The 22,718-nt window shown below is 40.1% G+C and overlaps 1 protein-coding gene across 3 annotated transcripts in view; it reads right to left on the bottom strand.

Moving 5' to 3' along the window:
- MEMO1 (mediator of cell motility 1) overlaps nucleotides 1-20,337 on the bottom strand; it is a 104,170-nt gene extending 83,833 nt beyond the window's left edge. For 2 of the 3 annotated variants that reach the window (XM_054568189.1, XM_054568200.1), the window contains exon 1: nucleotides 19,916-20,337. In XM_054568189.1, coding sequence (XP_054424164.1) covers nucleotides 19,916-19,976 — 61 coding nt within the window. In that variant the 5' untranslated portion in view covers nucleotides 19,977-20,337. The remainder of the gene's footprint in view (nucleotides 1-19,915) is intronic. The other variant, XM_054568208.1, reaches the window with a different exon arrangement.
- Nucleotides 20,338-22,718: the final 2,381 nt, after the last annotated feature.

Below are 22,718 nucleotides of genomic sequence, written 5' to 3'. Positions count from 1 at the left end.
ACCAGGTATCTCATCTTGGGAAGTGATCCTAGTTATCTGAGTCTGTCTCACTTGGCAATAGGAAGCATCTACAGAGCTGAGCTTCTGGCTTCACCACGGGCTCCAGGGCTGCATACACCCATGCTGGGTTGCCTGTACAAAGAACTTCTATCCTGGCATCACCAACTCTTCGCAGGAACTCTCATCCCACGCTCCTCACCTGGAAGTCTCTGAATCTCGCACTGCCTACAATATTACCCTATTACCCTAACAATATTAGCAGATTTCCAACTCCTGGCAGCAAAGCCCCTGTTCTGTTAGTGGCCAAACTGCAGAGCAGCGATTTTCAACTGGTGTGCCACAAGAGACACATGGGTGTGACGCAAGAATTTTTAAAACATGCAATATCTGACTTTTAGTCAGGGCGCTTGACCTCTTTTCCGTTAGATTGTCAAATAAAAAAATGACAACGGCCACCCTGGCCAGGTGGCTTAGTTGGTCAGAGAGTCATCCCATGTACCAAAAGGTTGTGGGTTCGATCCCCAGTCAGGACACAAATCTAGGTTGTGGGTTTGATCCTCAGTCAGGGCATGTGCAGGAAGCAACCAATAAATGTTTCTCACACAGGTGTATGTGTGTGTCTCTTCCCCCCACCTCCTCTCTCTAAAAGCAATGAAAACATATCCTCAGGTGATGATTTTAAAAAAAATTCTCTTGTGGCACAAAGGTTGAAAATCCACTGCTTTAACTAGACAAAGCTGTGGTTTGAGGAAAATTCTCATCTACAGATCTGTGAGACAGAGACAGGACTCAGCAGACAATGTATATAATACAGGGTCTTATTGGACTGAGTTAAGTGAAAGACTCACTCCTCTTAAACCCATGCTCTACCACCCAGACACATGGAAATGCCATGTAGTTCTCCAGAGTACTAGGCTTACACATCATTTGGTGAATATCTAGAAAAAGGCAGAAGTGTCCTATTTCATTTCTCCCCCACCTTCCCTTGTGGGCTGAGTAGTAAAAAATAAAGTGTCTTTGCCGAGAAACAATCTCTAGAGAGACTGAAAAGAAAGGAGTAGGAAGCAAGTTCACTGCAATGATGACCAGAGAGGAGTCTACACTCTCACATTTAAACATGGCAAAAATTAAAAATTAAAATGTCAAAATATATAGATTATAATGACCTAGCATTAACAGTCACTAACAAGCCACATTTCTAAAAATTACTAAAAATATATACTCATATTAAAACTATAGGCCCTGGCTGGTGTGGATTGAGCGCCAGTTTGCAAATCAAAGGGTCACTGGTTCGATTCCCAGTCAGGGCACAGGCCTGGGTTGTGGGCCTGGTCCCCAGCTGACGGCATGCGAGAGGCAGGCACACATTGATGTTTCTTTCCCTCTCTTTCTCCTTCTCTTCCCCTCTCTCTAAAAATAAATAAATAAAATCTTTTTTAAAAATTAAAACTATAAAGAGAAAAATAAAAAAGAATCCACAACATCCTGGGAGATGGAGTACCCGTACAAACCACTTTCTCTTCAGGCCCATAAATTGTGAATAAGGTAGATTTAACTTCCAGACTCTTACTATAGTTAATTTCCATTGCTTTTACTGAAACTGGTGATCCTTAACTAAATGTTGAAGAGGGGGAATACAAACTGGCAAAAGAGAAAGTTATCACAGTTCAATTTTTTTTTAATTATATATTATAAATTGTGATATTAGAGCTGTCCCAATTTTACCCCCTTTGCTCTCCTCCACACAGCAACCCCCACACCCTCAGGGAATCCCCACACCATTGTTCATGTCCATTGGTCATACTCAAAGATCTCTGGCTACTCCATGTTTTTGTACTGTACTTTACGTCCCCATAGCTATTGGGTAACTACCTATTCATACTTCTTAAACCCCTCACCTCTTCACCCATTCCCCCACATGCCCTTTCCCATGTGGCAACCATCAAAATGCTCTCCGCTCTTCATAGCTATGATTCTGTCTCTGCTCTTCTTTGCTGCTGTTGCTGTTCTATTAGAGTTGCCCCAATTTTCCTCTACTGCTCTCCCCTGCCCTGCCCACCTCTGTTCTTGTTTGCTTAATAACTTTTAGATTCAACTGTTAACAGATATGTATTTATTGCCATTTTATTGCTCATACTTTTGATCTTTCTCTTAAATAAGTCCCTTTAACATTTCATATACTAATAGTTTGGTGATGATGAACTCCTTTAGTTTTTTCTTGTCTGGGAAGCTCATTATCTACCCTTCCATTTCAAATGATATCTCTTTGCTGGGTAGAGAAACCTTGGCTGCACATTCTTGCTTTTCAGACTTTGAGTATTTCTTGCCAATCCCATCTAGTCTGGAAACTTTCTTTTGAGAAATCAGCTAACAGTCTTTTGGGAACTTGCCGGTAGGTAACTAACCACTTTTCTCTTGATGCTTTTAAGATTCTCTCATTAGCCTCAATCCTTGGCATTTTAATTATGATGTGTCTTAGAGTGAGCCTCTTTGCATCTACCTTGTTTGGGGCTCCCTGTGTTTCCTGAACCTGCATGTCTATTTCCTTCACATAATTAGGGAAGTTTTCTTTCATTATTTTTTCAAACAGATTTCCAACTTCTTGCTCTTTTTCTTCTTTCTGGCTTCCCTATGCTGTGAATGTTGGATCACTTGAAGTTGTCCCATAGCCTCTTACATGATCCTCATTTTCTTATTCTTTTTCTTGTTCTGATTGTTTTTTTCTTCCTTATGTTCCAAATCATTGATCTGATTGTCAACTTCAGCTCTACTCTTGATTCCCTGTAGTCTTTATTTCCATTAGTATATCCTTCATTTCTGAATAGATCTTTTTTATGCTGTTGAGGTCCTCACAAAGCTCCTAGAGCATCCTTATCATCTACATCTGATAGATTCCTTATCTCCATTTCATTTAGCTCTTTTTCTGGATTTTGATCTGTTCTTTCATTTGGGCCATGTTTCTTTGTCTCCTCATTTTGGCAACCTCCCGATGTTTATATGTATTATGTAGAGTTGCTTAGACTCCCTGTCTTGGTAGAGCGGCCTAATGTAGCAAGTGTCTTGTATGGTCTAGTGACACAGCCTCCTCTATCACTCAAGCTGGGTATTCAAGGTATGCCCTTTGTGTGAACTGAGTACACCCTCCTCTTGTAGTTAGCCTTGACTGCTGTTAGCAGTCAATGGGAGGTATTTACCCAGGCCAGTCAGCTGCAAGGACTGGCTGTGACCCTAACCACCAACCTCCACCCTCCACAGGGATCAGCAATGCAAGGGCAGGGTGGTGGTGCTCCAACGTGGTCTGTAGCTGTCCAGTGCACATGCAGGCTCTGGGGTTTCTCAGGTGGTACAGGTCAAGGTCAGTCCTCACTTGTGTTCTGTAGGGCCACCTGCCTGGGTTATAAAGCAAACTGAGATAGTTGCTACTTATGCTGGGCTTGGAGGCTCCCAGGAGAATCCAAGCTGTGAACTTAGGCTGGCTGCTGCTAGTGCCATGCCGGGGGCCACTTAGCCAGAGGTATGGGGGTTGGGGGCTCACTGAGGTTGCCTGTTACTTGTTTAAAAGGATTTAAGAAGTTGTGAAGAATAAGCCAATTATCAGCCATTCATATGGAAAAGTCTCTGTTAACAGCTTGGGTGGGCCTGGAAGCTGGGTGGCAAGGAGTCTTGGGGGCTCTCCAGGGCAGGGCAGACAGTGTTAGCCAGGTTAATGGAATCTCAGATATGGCACCCATCTGCCACTGTGGCTCTGTAGGGGGCAGGTTAAGAAAAGGGACAATGGCCTCAGCCTCCTTTCTGTCTGGGAGAAAGCTTTCCCCTAGCTCCCATCTTGATGCCAGGCACTTGAGTTCCTTCCTGTATGCCACTGGTGCCTTTCAAGCTGTTACCCCATTGTTGGAGCTCAGAGGAAGTGAGTCTGTTTAAGTCCATACGGAGCTCATTAAGAGGAACTGCTTGGAACTCCAGCAGTTTCTTCCACCATCTCAATCCCCACTAGTTTTTGCTACCAGATGCTATGGGGACTTATCTTCCTGGCATGGGAACCTTGAACTGGGGGATTTGGTGTAGGGCTGGGGTTCCTAGCTCCTGAGATATCCCTACTGAATTTTTATCCACCACACGTGGATGTGGGACCTGTCCATTCTACAGCTCTGTCCCTCCTACCAGTCTGGCTGGATGGGGTTTCTTTAATTCCACAGTTGTCAGACTTCCATTCAACTCGATTTCTGAGTTCTGAGAGATGACTGTTCTACAATTTAGTTGTAATTTTGATGCGGTTGTGCAAGGAGACAAGCCATGTTTACCTACGCCTCCATCTTGAATGAAAGTCTAAAATGTCTAAATAGAGCTGAAAGTAGACAAACATTCAAGAACAGCAAAAACAAGCTGAACTTACAAGCTTCCCCATGTACATTCCAAATTAGAAGGAAATATGTCAAACCTATAAAGACATTTTCAAAACCAACATAAGGTATTCAAGAAGAGAGCTTTGATGTATGAATAATCAAATATATCAAATATCAAGGGAATGTCCATCTCTAAAAACTAACAGTATCAATTATGATTTTTAAATTTTTACAAGTTTGAGGCAAACTGATAACGTATGCCAAAGAGCAATATCTCAAATGCTCCAGAGAATTACTATGATCATATTCTTGCTCTTTGTACAGATCAACACAAAACACACCTTTTTTCTTTTAGTGTTCCAACCTTTCATTTCCTGGTAAAATAAACCCCAAAATTTTCTATAAGAAAATAAATCTTGAGATTATAAACTCGAGATTTATAAGACAGGATGAACAAAATGAAAATATTTATCAAAAAGCATTACTTATGTTGCACATATGGCTTTTTATCCTCTTTTTCAATAGCAAGCAATTACTGAGCCCATGTATATATGTAAGACACTAATTACAAAAAAATGTATCAGTGACCATTTCCATCAAGAACCTTATCAGTTGGGAAAACAGCTGAACAACACAAAGTATGATAGACACAGCACTTGAGGAGAGACTTAAAGAGTTCAGAAGGAAAAATGGTTGGAAGAAAAATGAACTCAAATTAGGTCTGAAAGTTGAACCAGAGACGCAGAAAATGGCAGGGTATTTCCAAACAGAAGGAAGCTATGAACAAATGCACAGAAGTGGAAAAAACAATTCCAGTTGCATAAAACAACAGCTTGCCAAGTTGAGAAAGAGCGAGCTAGAAAAAGTGGACCCTTCAAGCCTATGTTAAATAGTTTGCCTTTTTCCTACAGACAGACCATGGGAAGCCATGAAAATTTCTTATACTTGAAAATGTGTTTTAATTATAAGAGCAACATATTGAAACATGTGTACTATATAGTTCATGCAACATACATGGCTAAAAAGTTTAACTTCACATATTTAAGATTTTTTAAGATTCTCTTACGTTTATTGATCTTACACTATGGAACTCCACAAAATAAAATGTTTTACAAGTCATATGATTTCCTAACATTTATTTTCAAAAATCCATATGTTTATTAATACAGAATTATAATTTATGGAAAGCCTAGTACGGGAAGCAATTTGGAGTGGCGGCTTTGAGCTCCAACTGTGGAGCCTGCTGGTTGGAACACCAGCATAAACTTTGTGACCTGGAATGACACTAAGCCTCAGCTTTTTCACAGAGTTGTAGTAAAAGAGAAATGCAAGTGCACACATCAAAACCATTTTCACAATAATACTAACCATGTTAGCATTGCTTTTTTCACAGCATTGGCATTTGCCTTGACAGTCAAAAGTAGCTACAGGTAAAACTGCTGGTAACTTATTAGCAGTAGCACCAAACCACAACAGTAGTCATTACATTCTTCATTACCACACACTCCTGAACTTAAAAAAAAAAAAATTCAATTTCACTTAAGAATGTCTTTGATGTACCTATAGCTGTAAATATTAGACATTTCATTAAATCTCAATCTGAGTATCCAATTTTTCTTATTCTACATGTTGAAATTAGAAGTATTAATTGTTGTCACAAGGGAAAACACTTAAATGACCAAGTTGCAAGCCAACCGAGCCACCTCTTTACGGAGCACCATTTTTCTTGAAAGAACTACTGACAAATGATGGGTACCTAATCTTGGATATGTAGTTGATGCTTCCTTAGAAATCAACAGTGAGTCTATCACATAAAGGAAAACAGCTGTCAATATCTATTGCTAACTACATAAAATTCAAGCTTTGAGAAAATTTTGCAAAACTTGTTTTTACCATTGTAGGTTTAACAGCTTCCCAAATCAAAGAGTCTTCTGATGAGAATGGTGATATCAATAAATGTGATTTCTTGACAACAACTAATGAAATGTGTAAACATTTGGAAGATCTGCATAACCCAATGAACAAATATTTTCCAAATGACTAATGCATGGTGTTAAAAAATCCTGCATGGACCTGGCCGGGTGTGGCTCAGCCAGCTGAAGCGTCATCCAGTGCACCAAAAGGCTGCAGGTTCAATTTCTGGTCAGGGCACGTACCTAGGTTGCGGGTTCAATCCCAGTGAATGAGGCGCCTACAAGAGACAACCGATCAGTGTTTCTCTCTCATCCATGGTTTCTCTCTTTTTCTCTCTGTTTCTCTCCTTCTCTCCCCCTTCCTCTCTCTCCAAAATCAATAAACATATTCTTGGGTGAAGATGGATATATATATATCTTTTGATGGAAGAGTCATTCAAAGTAGAGGACAGACCAACTGGTTTTAATAAAAACTTCCTTGCTATGACTTAAAATTCCATATTGCAATTAATCTTTCCAAAACTACCTATAGACGTATATCATTAGACTGTGTTGACAGCTTCACAGCATATTAAGTATCTGTAACTTACTGCATGTCAACTATATTTCAATAAAACAGTTTTTTGCACTACTACTTGGGGTTTAGTATAGCATCAAAGAAGGATATCCACAATTATGTGAAAAGTCTATTAAAATACTATGCCCTCTTCCAACTGCATATCTGTATGAGGTCAGATTTTCTTCATATGCTTTGAGTAAAAGAACTTATCACAACAGAGTGCATGTAGTAAGAGCTATGACAATCCAACTGTTTTCTATTAAGCTAAACATAAAGATAGTTGCAAAAAAATCGAACAAAGGCCAAGCTCATTCTTTCCTTGTTTTGGAAGAGACAGTGGTTTTCAAATGCTACTTATGTTCACATAAGTAGCATTTTAAATGGGTTTATTATTGATATTTTTAAATGACAGGTGCTGATAGATATAACCTACATAAAAGGCTCTTTGGAGTTATCAATAATTTTGAAGAATGTAAACAAATTCTGAGACTGAACAGTTTGAAAACAACTGCTGGAGACCTAATGATATTTTATTATTTAGCAATATTCAACTCTGGATCACATTACTGAATGCATGACAAGTATCTTCCTTTGAAGTACCAGAATAAGCAATGACCAAAAAAGGGGATGTGATAGGTAGACTAATGATTCTCTGTTATAACATGAAAATATCTCCAATTATTAAATGTAAGTACAAAAAGGCAAAGAATAAAACAATTATATAATATACTACCATTTGCTAAAAAGGGGATAAAATGGTGTCAGATGCACATGTGTTTGTATATGCACAAGAAAACCACTCAGCTGACATTCAAGAAACTCATAAAAGCAATCACCTATAAGGGAAGGTGAATATGGAATATTCAGGAACAATATAGGAATGACACTTCTCAATGAATACTTTTAATTTTTAAACCATACCACTGCTTTCAATTTTTAAAGTTAATCTAAATCTAATTTAATCTATTTAGAAAATAATCCTAAACCAATATTCATCTATAACTCAAATATATTTTTAATTTCTAGGTTACTCTGATCTTGGGCGGGGGGAACGGGTGGGAAATCGTACCCTTTTCATAGGCTCTGAGTCAAAATAAGACTAAAAGTACTTATGCCAGAAGAATAACTGTTGGTCAAGCTGAATTCTAGGACACAAGAGGGAAATAGTTTTTAAATCTATATATAGATCTGTCATCTGAAAAAAAAAAGCCAAATAGTAATGAATAAATAAATATTCATGTGAAAACAAGTTATTTTATTAACTCATACCTAAAAGATGTCCATGATGGCATTAAAAACAAAATTACATTTGCACAAGAAAATATGAGTGAGCCTGAGGACACAGAAAAAGAAATTATCCAGAAGTAGAGGGTAAAAAAGAAAAAAAAATAATTCTCCGTGAACTTGGGACAATATTAAGCTATCTAACGTACTTTTAATTGGAATCTAAAAAACAAAGAGGGTGAAAAGAAACAATATTTGAGGTAATAATAAAGAATATTTTTCTAAACTTGCTGCAAACTATAACCTACAGATCCAAGATACCTGATGAATCCCAAACAGGATAAACTCAAAGAAAATTATTCAAAGGCACATGATAATAAAATAGCAGGAAAATGGTAATAAACTTTTTAAAAATCTTAAAGCAACCAGAAGAAAAAAAGACGCACTATATTCAGAGGAACAAATATTTTAAAAGTCACAGAATTCTCAGAAGCTATGCAAGCCAAAATACAATAGAACATTTATAAGTGCTAAAAGAAAAAAAAAAGTAATGTCAACATACCCAGTGAATTCAATGCCTACCAAACTACCTTTCAAAAATGGGGTAAAAAAAAAAAGACAGTAATCAAATCTGTATGGTAACAGCAGAGGATAAACACACAGGTAGACCAACAGAGTAGAACTGAGAGTCCAGAAATAAACCTAAACATTTATGTTCAATTGATATGAACATTCAATGAAGAAAGAATAGTCTCTTCAACAAATAGTGCTGAGACAATTGGACATCCACATGCAAAAGAATGAAGTTGGATGCCAATCTACCCCATATACAAAAAAAAAACCTACTCCATATACAAAACTTACTGTAACTCAGAACAATCAACAACCTAAATGTAAAAGTTAAACTATAAAATTCTTGGAAGAAAATACATTATGGTGGATTTGCGAATGGTTATTTTTAAGATATGACACCAAAGCATGAGTGACAAAATGAAAAACAAGTAAAATTGAATTCCATCAAAACTAAAAACTTGTGCATGAAAGAGTATTACCAAGAAAACAAAAAGAATCTACAGAAGTGGGAGGAAATACTTGCAAATCATGTATCTTATAAAGGGTTCAATTCCAGAATATATAAAGAATTCTTAAAACTCAGTAACAAAAACACAACCCAATTCAAAAATGGACCAAGGATCTGAACAGACATTTCTCTACAGATCATATACTAGTGGCCAATAAACATAAGAAGATATGTTCAACATCACTAGTCACTGGAGAAATGGAAATCAAAACCGTAACGATTCAACTTCACATTCAAAATGGATATTATCAAAATACGTAAGTACTGGCAAGGATGTGAAGAGAATGGAACCCTCACACACTGGCTGGTAGGAATATAAAATGGTGCAGCGGCTGTGGCAGTTTGGTGGTTCCTCAAAAGGTAAAACACAGAATTACCATATGCCCCAGCAATTCCACTCTGAAATAGAAACCCAAAAGACCAGAAAGCAGGGGTTCAAAGCACATACTCGTACACCCATGCTAACCAGTATTAATCACTAAAGCCAAAAGATGGAAAGCAACCCAAATGGCCATCAGCAGATGAATTAATAATATGGTATATACATACAATGGATATTATTCAGGCTTAAAAAGGAATGAAATTCTGATACATTCTACAACATGTGTTATGCTTGAAAACACCTTAAATGAAATAAACCAGATATAAAAAGACAAATATTGTATAAGTCCACTTAAAAGAGGCACACAGGCAAATTCACAGATAAAGAGAGTAGAACAGTGGTTGGAAGGGGCTGAATATGGAGTCAATGGGGAGTTTGTGTTTAATGGGTACAGACTTTCAGCTGGGGAGGATAAAAACCTTCTGGAAATGGATATTGGTAATGGTTGCAAATAATATGAATGTGCTTACTGCCACAGAAGTGTATTTAGAAAGTGGTAGACTAGGCAATTTTATATCATATTGAGAGATATATATATATATATATCTCTATCTCGATACCGATATCGATACACATCTTATCACATACAAAAAAGTGTCCCTATCTGGAACCTTGCCAGATAGTTTATGCTAATAATGTGATTTATGGTGAACTGTTCTTCTCCTAATACCACACTGTATCTTCTGGTCCATACTATATGAGTATGACTTCTGCAAGAGAGAGGAGGGCTGGAGACGGAGTTGCTAAGGCGCTGCTCCCTACCTACGTGACTGATCCCCAGTAAAACCCCTGGAAACCAAGGCCAAGGCAAGTTTCGCTGGTTGGCAATTCTTCATACTTGTTCTTACACATTGATGGGAGATTAGTGCTGTCCAAATAACTCAACTGAGAGAGGACAGCTGGACGCTGGCACCTGGTTTCTCCTTGACTCTACTGGATGCACCTTTTCCTTTTCCCAATTTTAACCTGTATCCTTTCTCTGAAATAAACCGTATCTATCAGTGTAACAGCTTTTCTGAGTTCTGTGAGTCCTGCTAATAAATCATCATACCTGAAGGTGGTCTCAGTGATTCCTGACACAGACAAAACTATTTACCATGTAAATATTAACCATAAGAAAGCTGGATTGGCTTTATTAATATTAAACAAGAAGCACACTTTAGAATAAAAAAAATTACCAGAAATAAAAAGGTACATACATAATGATAACAAGTCAACTCATCAAAAATAAATAATCCCAAACATACACATCAAATAACAGGGATTCAAAATACATGAAACAACAAATCAACAAAACTAAAAGAAAAAAAGGCAATTCAACACTGCTCTCAGGAATTGATAGAAATAGTAAGTGGAAAATCAATAGGAATGTAGAAGATTTAAATACACTAACACAACCTAACCTAATTAACAGAGAGCATTCCACCCCACAACTACAGAAAACACATTATTTTCAAATGAACACAGAACACTCACCAAGACAGACCATGTAATGATCCATAAAACAAGTCTATTGTTCGTTGTCTAGGCCCAGTGAGAAACCAGATGTAATATTTCCTAAACTTATTTGACCATAAACCCTTTTTGCAAAGGTTTCTCTCCAAGGCCAACTGTTTCTCAGAGCCCTTGGGAAAAGCTATGCCACCCATTTTCAACATCTCTTCCTATTTCTCCTCCTAATTGTGACTAACAAAATAAGGGACTCAATAAAAAATATTCTTTCTTTGACTGCCCAGCCAGAATTAGTCAATCTCATGAAGCACATGCAAAAGTCCTAAGGCAGGTATAAACTTGACATATTTGGAGAGCAGAAAGGGGCCAGACTGACTAGAATAGTATTAGGCAAAGTGTCTAAGTGGTAAGAGAAGAAATCAGATAGTTAAACAAAGCCTTGGTTGGAGCATCGTCCCAATAATGCCAAGATTGTAAGTTTGATCCCCAGGCAGGGCACTTAAAACAATCAACCCATGAATACATAAATAAGTGGAACAAAAAAAAAAATGATGTTTCTCTCTCTCTTTCTCTCTCTCTCAAATCAGCTTTTAAAAATCTTAAAAAAAAAAAAAAGAAAAGAAAATGAAAGTTAAACAGAGGTCAGAGCATATAAGACCTTCTAAGCTCCAAGGATTTTGAATGTAATTCTAAGTATGATGGGGTTTTCTGAAAAAAGGAATATTATCTCATTTACATTGTTAACGAATCTCTCAAGCTGCTATGAAGAATGGAAACTAAGCAGCTGGTTAGGAAACTTTGGCAATAGCATGAGAGATGGCTAAAACCAGAAGGTTTATATCAGACATAAATGTGTCAGGGGAAAAAATGCCCAGGCAAATCTATATAAATTGTGTTGAGATGCTTTAAAGCATTTTCTTTTCTTGGATCCCAAGATATCTCAATCTCCTACTCAAGAGATGTTTAATTGCTTCCTTACTTAATCACTCCCCTCCCCAACCTCTTCAAGTTGGAAATGCTTGAAGGCCCAGTCACTAAACCTCTTTTTTCCTAGCTACTCATTGCTACAGTGATTTTATCCAAACACTTGTCTTTAAATAATGATAATTCAATGTTACAAATCCATTCTAGGCCTTTCCCCTAAACTCTAAACTCAGGCATACAGTTGACTATATAGCAAACATGACAAATTTGAACTCCTAACCTTTCCCCTCCAAACATGCTTCCCTTAAATCTTCCCTCGGATTATATCAACTCCATTATTGCAACTGCTCAGAGATAAGCCTTAAGAGCTATCCGAGACTCTTCCATTCTCTCACTCCCCACTTCAAGTTTGTCAGCAAACCCTTTCGGCTATACCTTGAAAATATATCCAGTCACCAACCACTTCTTACCCACCTCCAATGCTATGACTCAATCCAAGCCACCATCATCTCTCACTGGGATTACTTCAGTTTTTTTTAACTGTTCTTCCTGGTCTTCCCTTGCTGCTGCCTTTGCCACTCCCCATCTACAGTCTACTCTCAACAGAGCAGTCAAGTGATTCTAGTAAGTCTGAATTAGAGCATGTCATCGGCCGCTCAGAACCTTCCACCGTCTCACTCAAGTAAAAATCCTTACAATGGTCTTCAAGGCCTAGTATCATTTGATCACATCTTTGTGCCTCTGCAACAGGCATTTTTACCTCTTAACCTCATATCAGAATACTCTGCCACAGGTCACTTCATTCCAGCTTCAGTGGCCTACCGGCTGTTTCTCAAATACTGCAAGCCTGCTCCAGTCTCAGGACCTTTGAACTTGCTGTGTCCTCAGGCCTAAAATTATCTAGCCCCGAAAATTATCTAGAATGCAAGCCTGTTCTTTCACCTACTTCCAGTCTCCACTCAAGTGTCAGCTCAGTGAAGTCTTCCCTTTCCAGGCTGTTTAAAATTGCAAACTTCTCTCATCCTTTAACACTGCAAATGCACTAGCTCTGCTTTATTTGCTTTATAATTTTATATAGCACTTTCCTCTATCAAAAATACTACTTATTTTACTTATTCACCTTATTTATTGTCTCTCTCTGCCAACTAGAATATAAACTCTAGGGATTTTTGTCTGTCTTGTCTCCTGCTGCACACCAGGTCCCTAGAGCAGTACCTTTCAAACAGAATTCAGTTTGTTTGCTATTGAATCACTGAATGTTCAATAAAGCCTCTCCAGAAGTGCCAAGTTTGTGAGGCGCAATTCAAATTCTGCGATTAATCTAATTAAAATACACCAGTTCCTTTGTCAGTATTTATAGTATATGTATAATATTCAAAATTCATATATGTTTTTAGTTATTCTTTCCTTATCTAAGATACTTACCTGACAACTATAGATTGCTTACTGATTCCAAATAGTTCACCTTCTTACTCTGGCATTAGTATAAAGAACAGAAGGCTTCAGCTAGAAGGACTAGGTTCAAACCCTAGGTCTTTTACCTGTAGTATGACTCAAGGCAATTTAGCCTCCTCCTAGTTTCTCATCAGTAAAATACCAAGGTGGGTGTGGATTAAAGACCAGCTGACCTTAGCTATCCTATACCTAATCATAGTGTTATTGTGAAAAACAAAAATGTATGAGCAAATGCTTTATAAACTATAAATGGCATACAAGTATGAGTTAAATGTCCATATTGCATTCTGGAAAAACCTAAAATGGAACAGAAAAGTTCAGTGCTTGAGGCACCCGATCTTACCACACCTCCCTGCCCCTAAACACTAAACTCTAGTTTGGAGTCAGACTGGCTCTTCCACTTACTGTACCTTAAACAAGTTACTCACCCACTGAGTCATTGTTTCCACATCCATAAATGGAAATAATACCAATCTCATAGCATCCTTTTGAAGATTAAAGATTATATACACAAATAAGTAATATACCTATGAAATACAACATTTTTATTTGTTGTGGTCTTACTCTTTCAAATGGAGAAAAACCCAAAGGCAGAAAATATAAACTATACCCAAGAGATAGGGAAGATGATTTTCACTTGGAAATTGCATGTGAAAGAAGAAGAAGGGAAGTGGAAAAAAGCTAGAGGTAATCAAGCAATAATTTCAACAATTTTCCTATTAAATTTCTTTCTTTCTTGCCTTTCTCTAAGATAAAATAGTAAGATGAGATGCAAAGTCAAATGAGGTTACAGAAAACCATATTTAGAAATGTAAAAAAGTTCACTTCAAAACTAAATATTGTATAGTCTTTTCTCTTCAAAAGACAGTAATTCTATTGGTCAGTTTTTCAATTTCTCAAATACCAGATATATTTTTACAATCTAGAACTCAAGGTACATGCCAAAAAAAATAAAAGTCATGGTTTTCCAACTACAGAAGAATCCTGATATAACAGTACTAAATATGTTTTTAAACGACCAAATAAAAACTTAAAAAGTAAAACTGAAATTTAGATATATATCATACAAACACATCAAGAATGCTTGTGAAATCATTAGACTTTGATATATTTCCTCAATTCCATGACATCAGCAATTTTAAGATGTACCATCAACATAAAAACCATTTTCCTGGGGGGAAACGGTTCCCACATTAAATGTGCGCTTAGATATAAAAAATACAAATTTCAGAAAAGATTAAATTGTAAGGGATCCCTCTGAAAAGCTGAAAATGTTCTATTTCTTGATCTAGGGTCTGGTTACATACCATCTACTAAATTTGTGAATATTCATCAAAGTGTATGCTTAATTTGTATACTTTCTGTAAATGTATGTTTCCTTCAACAACAAAAATCTATTTAATGTACCACTATATACAGATACAGCTGTCAAAAAGATGAATTATTGACCTATTATGAAAGGTAAAAATAATAATAAAGCTTTTAAAGGAAAACATAGGAAAGTAACTTCATGACATTGAGGTAGATAAAGATTTTATAAATGGAAACAAAAGAGCAATAACCAATTGATAAACTGGACTTCTGGAACATCAGGAACTTTGATTCACCAACACATCAAGACCCTGAAAGAGCTAACTACAAAGTAGAAGATACTTGCAATACATATATCTAACAAGACTGCATCCAGAATATAGAAGGAACTACAAATCAAAATGAAAAAGTAAACAGCATAATTTAAAAAAAAAAAAGCAAAAGACTTAACACTTCAAAAGCAGAAATCCAAATGGGCAATCAATATGGTGTCCCTAATATGAAAAAGTGTCCCAGTTCATTAGCCATCAGGAAAATAAAATTAAAACTATAGTGCAGACTACTACCATGCACCCTTTAAAATAACTAAAAATGTTTTTAAAACCCTGAAAATACTAAGTGTTGACAAAAATGTAGAAAAACAAACTGTCTTACACTGCTGCTGGTAGTGTAAATCTGTGAAACCACTTTGCAAAACTTTAACAGAATCTGCTATAAATGAACATACCATATAATCAAAACCATGACCTAATAATTCCACTAAGATATATACACATAAAAATGCATGTTCACCAGGTAGAAGCAGCAAAACTAAAAACACCCAAATGTTCATTACAATAGAATGGACAAACTGTGGTTCGCCCAATATTCACCCAATAGAATACAGCAATGAAAATGAACAAACTACAATATAACATGGATTAATCTCATAATTGTAATGTTGAGCAAAAGAGGCCCAAATAAGACATGCTAGTCTATGATTCTACTTATACAGAGTTCAAAAACACAAAAATTTTCTACAACTTTAGATTACAAAGAACACAGAGGTATAAGGGCTGAGAATAGCCGTACTGCTATGTTTTCGAGCTGGGTGCCGATTGCATGAATGTGCTTATTTTGTGAAAAAAGTTCAATGATATGTAAGTCATACTTCTTTTTAAAATCTTACATTAAATGGGGTGCTCAACTGGTGGATCAGGATTCCTAATCCTTTCTTATCATCAAGATGCTTTATCCATACTATGGTCAGAGACTTAACTGAAACAGCCCTGTATTACCCACCTTCCTCTTCAGAATTTAAACATCAATGTCTCTGTCCACATCTACCATATGCCAAGCACTCTAACATTCGTTAATTCAAATACTTATTGAATAACTACTATGTGTAAAACCTGTGCCGACTACTTAGGGTACAAGAAAATGAGGAAGACATGGTCCCTGGCTTACTGTTTATGATTTTAGAGAAGAGCACATACACAAACTACAAGGTAAATATATAGAGATAAGCACAGGACATTACAGGAGCACAAAGGAACATCAAAACAGCCTGGGGGAGGAAAGATATCAGGGTAGGCTTCCTGGAGGTGTTAACACCTGAATCTTAAAAAGTGAGGAGGAGTTATCCTCACAAAGTGCACTGCAACAGAGGAAACAACTTAGTAAAAGCACAATGATAGTACAGTGTATTTAAAGAAACAATGAACAGCTGCTAGATGTTGCTTAAGGGTAGTAAGGCAAGAAATGGGATGGGTGGGGGAAATGGCCAAAGAGATAGGAAGATGCCAAGTCACGAAGGGAGTTATTAGACCCTAACCAATTGACTAGATGGGACAGTGAGGCTTATGTAAAGAAATTATGTGGTCAGAGAGATTATTCGAAGAGCTGTGCAGAAGACGGTGTTAAGGGGGATAAGGCTGACAGAAAGAAGGCCAGTTAGGAGGCAGTTATAACTGCCCTACAGAAGATAAAAGGGCCTGAAATAATGAAATGAAAGCTGTCACAAATCTGGAGAAAATATGGAGTACACACATATTATGCTGCTGGTCTACAGATCATACTTTAAGCTCACTAACCTGTATTAAGGGTTATCAAATTTCTTCCTCAGTAGACCAAATAAGGATTTTAGGGCAAATATGGTCTCGATTGCACTTCTTGGTTTTTGTTTTTTAAATCTTTAAAAATTAAAAACCATTCTCAGCTAGTGGATTTTTTTTTTTTAAAGGCAGCAAGCTGGATTTGTGAGTGCAGTTTGCGGATCCCTGCTGTACACCGGTGAAGACATGAGAATTAACCTTCCTATGAGATTAATTTTCCTAAAATGCAACGAATATCAGTCCTCTACTCAGAAACTTCTCCAATGCTCCTGACTGCCTACTGAAGTCAAATCCCTACAATGCATAGCATTCACAGATCTCTACACTACAGCTCCAACCAGGCAGATGAACTATACCCCTCTATGAATCTTCCATTCTTATTAAGTCAACCTAGTTACATTTACCTGCCTCTGTATCTTTGTGGTGTTCCCCTGTGTTCTTCCCTCCTTTCCAAACCTGTGCAAATACCCTTCCTTCAAAGCACAATTCAAATCTTACAATAAAGCGATTCCACCCTCCTCAGAACTCCTAAGAAAACTGTCTCAATTATTCTGATACTTACTTGCTATCTTGAGCTTACTTCAAATAAATTGTATATTCCTTGAGGGCAGGGAATAATGTATACTTCTCTCTACCAATGAATAGAGCATATAACAAGGGGTAAATAAAAATGAGGATATATGTGTATATGTATATAACATACATATGTATATACACACATGGTTTTTTCCTAAACTATTACGGTAGCAAATGTGATTTCATCCTTACCTTGTATCAGTAATTGAACACTTTAACTCCATAGACATCATTTGAATGCCACAGGAACCACAGAATGATAATCCACAAATACATTACTCTCCTATTATATGTTTTTAGGACTAGTTTATTAGGGAAAAAATAATAATAGAAGTAGAATTTTTCCAATGGAAAATGTCATTATATAGGTGCACTGGGATAATATTAGATATAGAAGTTACTAGACCAACTCAAAGTTTACTTACCTACATTTTTATTTATTTTTAAAATACAAAATAAGATTTTACAACTAACTTGCTTTAAATTCACCCTTCATTTTTACTCAAATTTAAAGCCACGCATACATACATATACACAAAACATACAGAAGAGCCACACATGGTTTGAATTGTTTTTAACAGCCAAGTTCTGTGTGACATTTCACATTACCAAAATGGCACTGATTTCATTCAGAATTTAGGGAAGAGAATATATTTTAAAATTTTAAGAGAATAGTCCATTTTAGTTCATTATTGTTAAACAGCTATAATCACACTCTGTTTTGAGCTGGATTAACGATTCTTCCTCTACTTGAGATTACTGAAGAAGTCTTTTTCAAGTCCAAAGTGTGAACTGTATCTTATTTTACTACACAAAGAATGTCCAAAAATCTATAAAAATTTCTCCAGAATCATTTGCCCATATTTCAATGCCAACTACAAAGAAGTTTAAAACATTTATAGATATTTTAAAAAGCAAAAGAAATTAAATAAAAGATGGTCACGAACGTGAATACTGAGACTTTTTAACTCTTCAAAATACACTGAAGAAAACTTAGTAATTTACAACTCTGAAAAGACTATTTTTTGTCGATAAATCTAATATAATGCACTAACTGGAGGACAAACCCAGGAACCAGGGATTCCCATTTCTCAACTCCTGTTCTGCCTCTGGCTTCACACAGCCTGGGGCACATCCCCATATGGTGAACAAGAAAGGCTTCACTGACATTCTAAGGTTGTGAGAATTGATTCAATGTTTATGAAGTGCTCTAGAAGCACAAAGGAAAGCCAGTGTAACCATTAAATGTCATTTAGTTAATACAAAACTGTAACTATCTGTTAGGCTTGCAAATCCAATCATCAAGATTCTTTTGTGTCTTCTTACACCGCAGATCTTCAGTGAGTCAGTAAAGTACATGTATTTAACGAGCTAGTTTAGCAACCTCAGAGAAATTGACTTTTCTTCCGAATCTGTGTTTGCTCACAAACTGTCACTATCCAACCGAACTATTTGCAAAGGAAAACACGGCCCGATTCACATTAAAATCAAGTCTAGTTATTGATAAGCCAATACCGAATGACTGCAGACTGCTAGGAATCACGGTGGAACTTTGTTAACCGAAATGTGACGCCGGAAAGTAATCCCACAAAACAGTCATCCTAAAAAGAGCCTTATTAAAGGGAAAGTCCCTACACTTTTTTAAAGAGCTGGGAAATGATTTCAGGCAGTGTGGACAGAAGACGAAATTCACTCAGAACCTCATCGACTGCGTTAGAGAGTCCCAGCACCTGCGAAGTGGGTAACGCCGAGAGGCCGGCGAGGGCGCTCGGGAAAAGTGCTGATGCCATCTCTCCGGCTGCCCCTCTCGTGAATGACAGCAACAATGCAAACATTGACAAAAGGGCTGGGAGGCTGCCCCGAGCGTCTGCCTAGCAATACTTCCACCCTACCCCCAACACGCGGAGCCACACATCCCAGCCCAGGCCCTCCCCTCCGGGTCTCGCCCGCCGGGACCGCGTCTCGAGTTCGGCAGCGTGGGCAAGCGCTCCCCTCCGCTCGGTCGGAGACCGCGGAGCTCCCCAAGGGGAGGGGACGCCGCCTCGGTCTGCGCGGCCAGGGGGAAGGAGACACTTCCTCTCCGCAGACGGCGAGCGGCGCCGGGCGGGCACGGGCGCCCGCGGAGAACTCCGGCGCCTCGGACCGCCGGCGCGCAGGCAGGAGGCCGGAGGGTCGCCCGGCCCCGCGCGCAGGCAGCGGGGCTCGGGATCCCGGCTGACGGCGGCCCCCGGGGTGGCAGCGCCCGGCCGCCGGCTTCGCGGGAGCCGGGGGGAGGGGACGGTCGGCTCGGTCCCGGAGCACAGGGAGCGCATTCTTTCCTTGAGCCCCGTCTCGAAGGACAGCGCAGGCGGCCGGGCGGCAACTCTCCCTCTCGCCCAACTCCGGGGTGAGCGCGAGGGCGAGCTGCCCGGGGGGATGCCGCCCGGGTGGGGGAGGCGGCGACGCCGGCCTCGGGTCCGCTCCCTCCCCACGCGGTCCGCGGCGGAGGCCGTCCGCGCCCAGGTCCCTCCCGCCGCCGCGCGGGGCAGGGCCGCCGACCTCGGCCGGGCGGGCGCGGGGCCAGGCGGCGGCGGCGGGCGGGCCGGCCGGCCTGGGGCCCTACCTGAGGCTGTGTACCAGCTCCCGGCGTGACTGGCTTCCCGGCAGACCACTCGGTTGGACATCTTGGTGCCTGTGCCGCCTATGGTGCACGAGGATGAATGAGGAGGCGGCGGCGGCGGCGGCAGGAGCGGCTCCGCGAGGGGACGAGACACCGCGGGCCCAGCCCAGGAGGAGGCGGCAGCGGGGAGGGGATCAGCCCGGCCCAGGAGGAGGAGGAAGAGGAGGAGGCGGCGGCGGCCCAGGAGTAGGAGGAGATGGCAGCCGGGGCGGTGGCAGCAACAATCACCTCACACTCCGGCGACCGCCGGAAGATGGGGCCCGCGGCGGCTTCACCGAAGCCCGGAAAGCCCTGGCCCGGGCCCCCAGAGTCGCCGCTGCTCCCCAGCCGGGGCTGGTTCCGCCGAGCCGCCCCCGCGGCCCCCTCCCCTCCCCTCCCAGTTGGCCTCCCGGAGCCACCGCCGGTGACCCCACCCCCGTGACTCCGCGCCCGCCCCCTCCCCCCACCCCCCGCGGGACTCCCAGCACCCACCCCCACCCCGGGCAGGGCCCTCCTGCCCGCCCGGCCGCCGGCCCGCTGGCCCCGCCCCGCCCCTCCTCCGGCCGCGCGGCGAGGTTAAAGGCGGAAACCGGACAGGCCAGACGGCATCTGGGGTCGGGCGGCCCCGCGAGAAGGCGGCGGCGGCTGCAGCAGGTCCGCGCGCACAAAAGCCCAGGGCCGGGGCCTGAACCGGGGAAGGCAGACCCGGAGGAGAGCCAACGCTTCCTTACTCGCCACTCTAACGGGTCCTGCCCACTGAGCATGCCCAGCAGCCGCTGCCAGGCCCGCCGAGGAATCTCAATGTGCACGCTCCGCTCTCCGGGCTTTAGAGGCAGCAGAGGCTGGGGGGGCGGGGGGAGCAGGACGCAGCCGCAGGGCAAGCCCCCTCCCCCAGCCAACTTCCTTAAATGAAGAGCACCGGGGGCCCGCAGATGCGGTTTTCCACGAGGAAAAGCCCGGCTTCTACCTCCCTTCCCGCATTATACACAGGAATCCTTGATGCACTGGAAGCCCCAAGGTTCACAACTAGGGACGCAAGTCAGGCCACGTTGGGAAGTTCATTTGCACAGGCAGGCACATGGCAGTATGCCTACGGTCCAGCGAACGCTGGTTTTTTGCTTCACAGAGCCACCCTAACCACCCAGTCTTGGCTTTGACACTGTAAACATTTCTCCTGTTTCACGTAATATACCTGTAGGGGCATGTCTCACCTCCTTCACTAAAGTGTGATACACCTAGCTTCAGTTATCCTCATCTATAAAATGGGAATAACAATATTCCCTAGGATTATGAATTAGTAGAGAGTACGACAGAGTAGACACACAGCACACAGTATTTCCAACCCTCCATTATTTTTATGAACTCCTGTATTCCACGTAAGGGTTGGGAGCAAAGAGTTCATTTCAAATTATAGAAGAATCACAGCAAAGAAAGATATATTGGACCTCACAAGAACTGTTGTTGTGAAGTAAACCATTCCAAAACTGGGAAGAGAAAAAAAGAGTAAGTTGCATATCTTCAGTGAAAGATTTGGGGTTAAGAGCCATAAAACTGTTGTATCAGAATTTCACAGTAAACAGATCTTTGGTAAAGTCCAAAGCAGACAACTGGCTAATATTCAAGCTGCCTAATATTCAAGTTTCCCTAGCACCCTAATAATATACTTTAAAAAAAAAAAAAAAAGGCACTATCCTATTCCTACACCTCCTACCTTTTTCAACTTTAAACCCAAGGTCTTGTGGGGGATTGCAGTCCTAAAGCCTGGTCAATTACTGGAACATATCTGACTTTCACACCCTTTTCTACAGTTATTAGGCTAACATATCTCCACTGCATCTATATACATATTTCTTCACTGATGTTTAAGCCTCTCACTTCACCACTAACTTCCCCATATAAGAGATTAAAAACGAAAAAAAAAAGTACATGCCAAATAGGGATTAGGAGAAAAAGGAGAGCTGGACCTCTGATTCTGTGGTAGCTTCAAACTCAATTAACAACTGATGAAATGGTAAACTTTTCATTGTAAACCTCAAGAAAAGGAAACTGTTGATATGGTTGATATGGTGTTGATAACAGGTGATAGCTCTTGAAGGTAATCATTGCTGATTCTGTTTATATGGCCTAAAAAAGGAGGGGAGGAGACAGTGGATACAATGAAGCTTCCTATAACAGGCTGGTCAAATGAGAAAGTCAGATCTGAGTCCTGGCTCTGTCACTCATCAACTGTGTGATCACGGGCACCTAGTCATTTAACTAGTCAAGCCTCAGTTTTCTCATCTGTCAAACATAAACAGCAGTAATATCTAACAAGTTTGCCCTGAGAATAAAGGTAGGTGAACACGATGTATAAACTGTTCTTTGTGTTTGTTATTATCCTCTGCTCCTAGCAACAATCCTAAATCTCATTCTAAACTAGTAGTCTAATTTAAAATTAAGCTTTCATCCTATTAAAATGCTCAGTTGGAGGCTTCTTTCCCCAAAGGATTTTTCTTACTGGTCAAATTCAGCAAATACCATACCACCAAAGTAAAGTGGAAGGTTAGTGGAACTTCTAGTATCTCTAGAACACTCTCAATATATCCCACCATTGCTACTCCTGTCCATTTTATTCTGGCCACCTTATTCAAGGACAGACCCTAAAAGGAAACAAGTTGAACCTATTCACTTACCCACCTCCCCTAAATAATTTTGCATCTATACAATGCAAAATACCAGGAGAAGCCTGTTTGGCAATACTGTGCAATTCCCATATTATTATTAACAA

Source organism: Pteronotus mesoamericanus, unplaced genomic scaffold (assembly GCF_021234165.1).
Source record: "Pteronotus mesoamericanus isolate MK-2021 breed Mesoamerican mustached bat unplaced genomic scaffold, CSHL_Meso_final contig_101, whole genome shotgun sequence".
NCBI lineage: Eukaryota > Metazoa > Chordata > Mammalia > Chiroptera > Mormoopidae > Pteronotus > Pteronotus mesoamericanus.
Note: the sequence above shows the minus strand (reverse complement) of the source record. Positions and strands in the feature narration are given on the sequence as shown.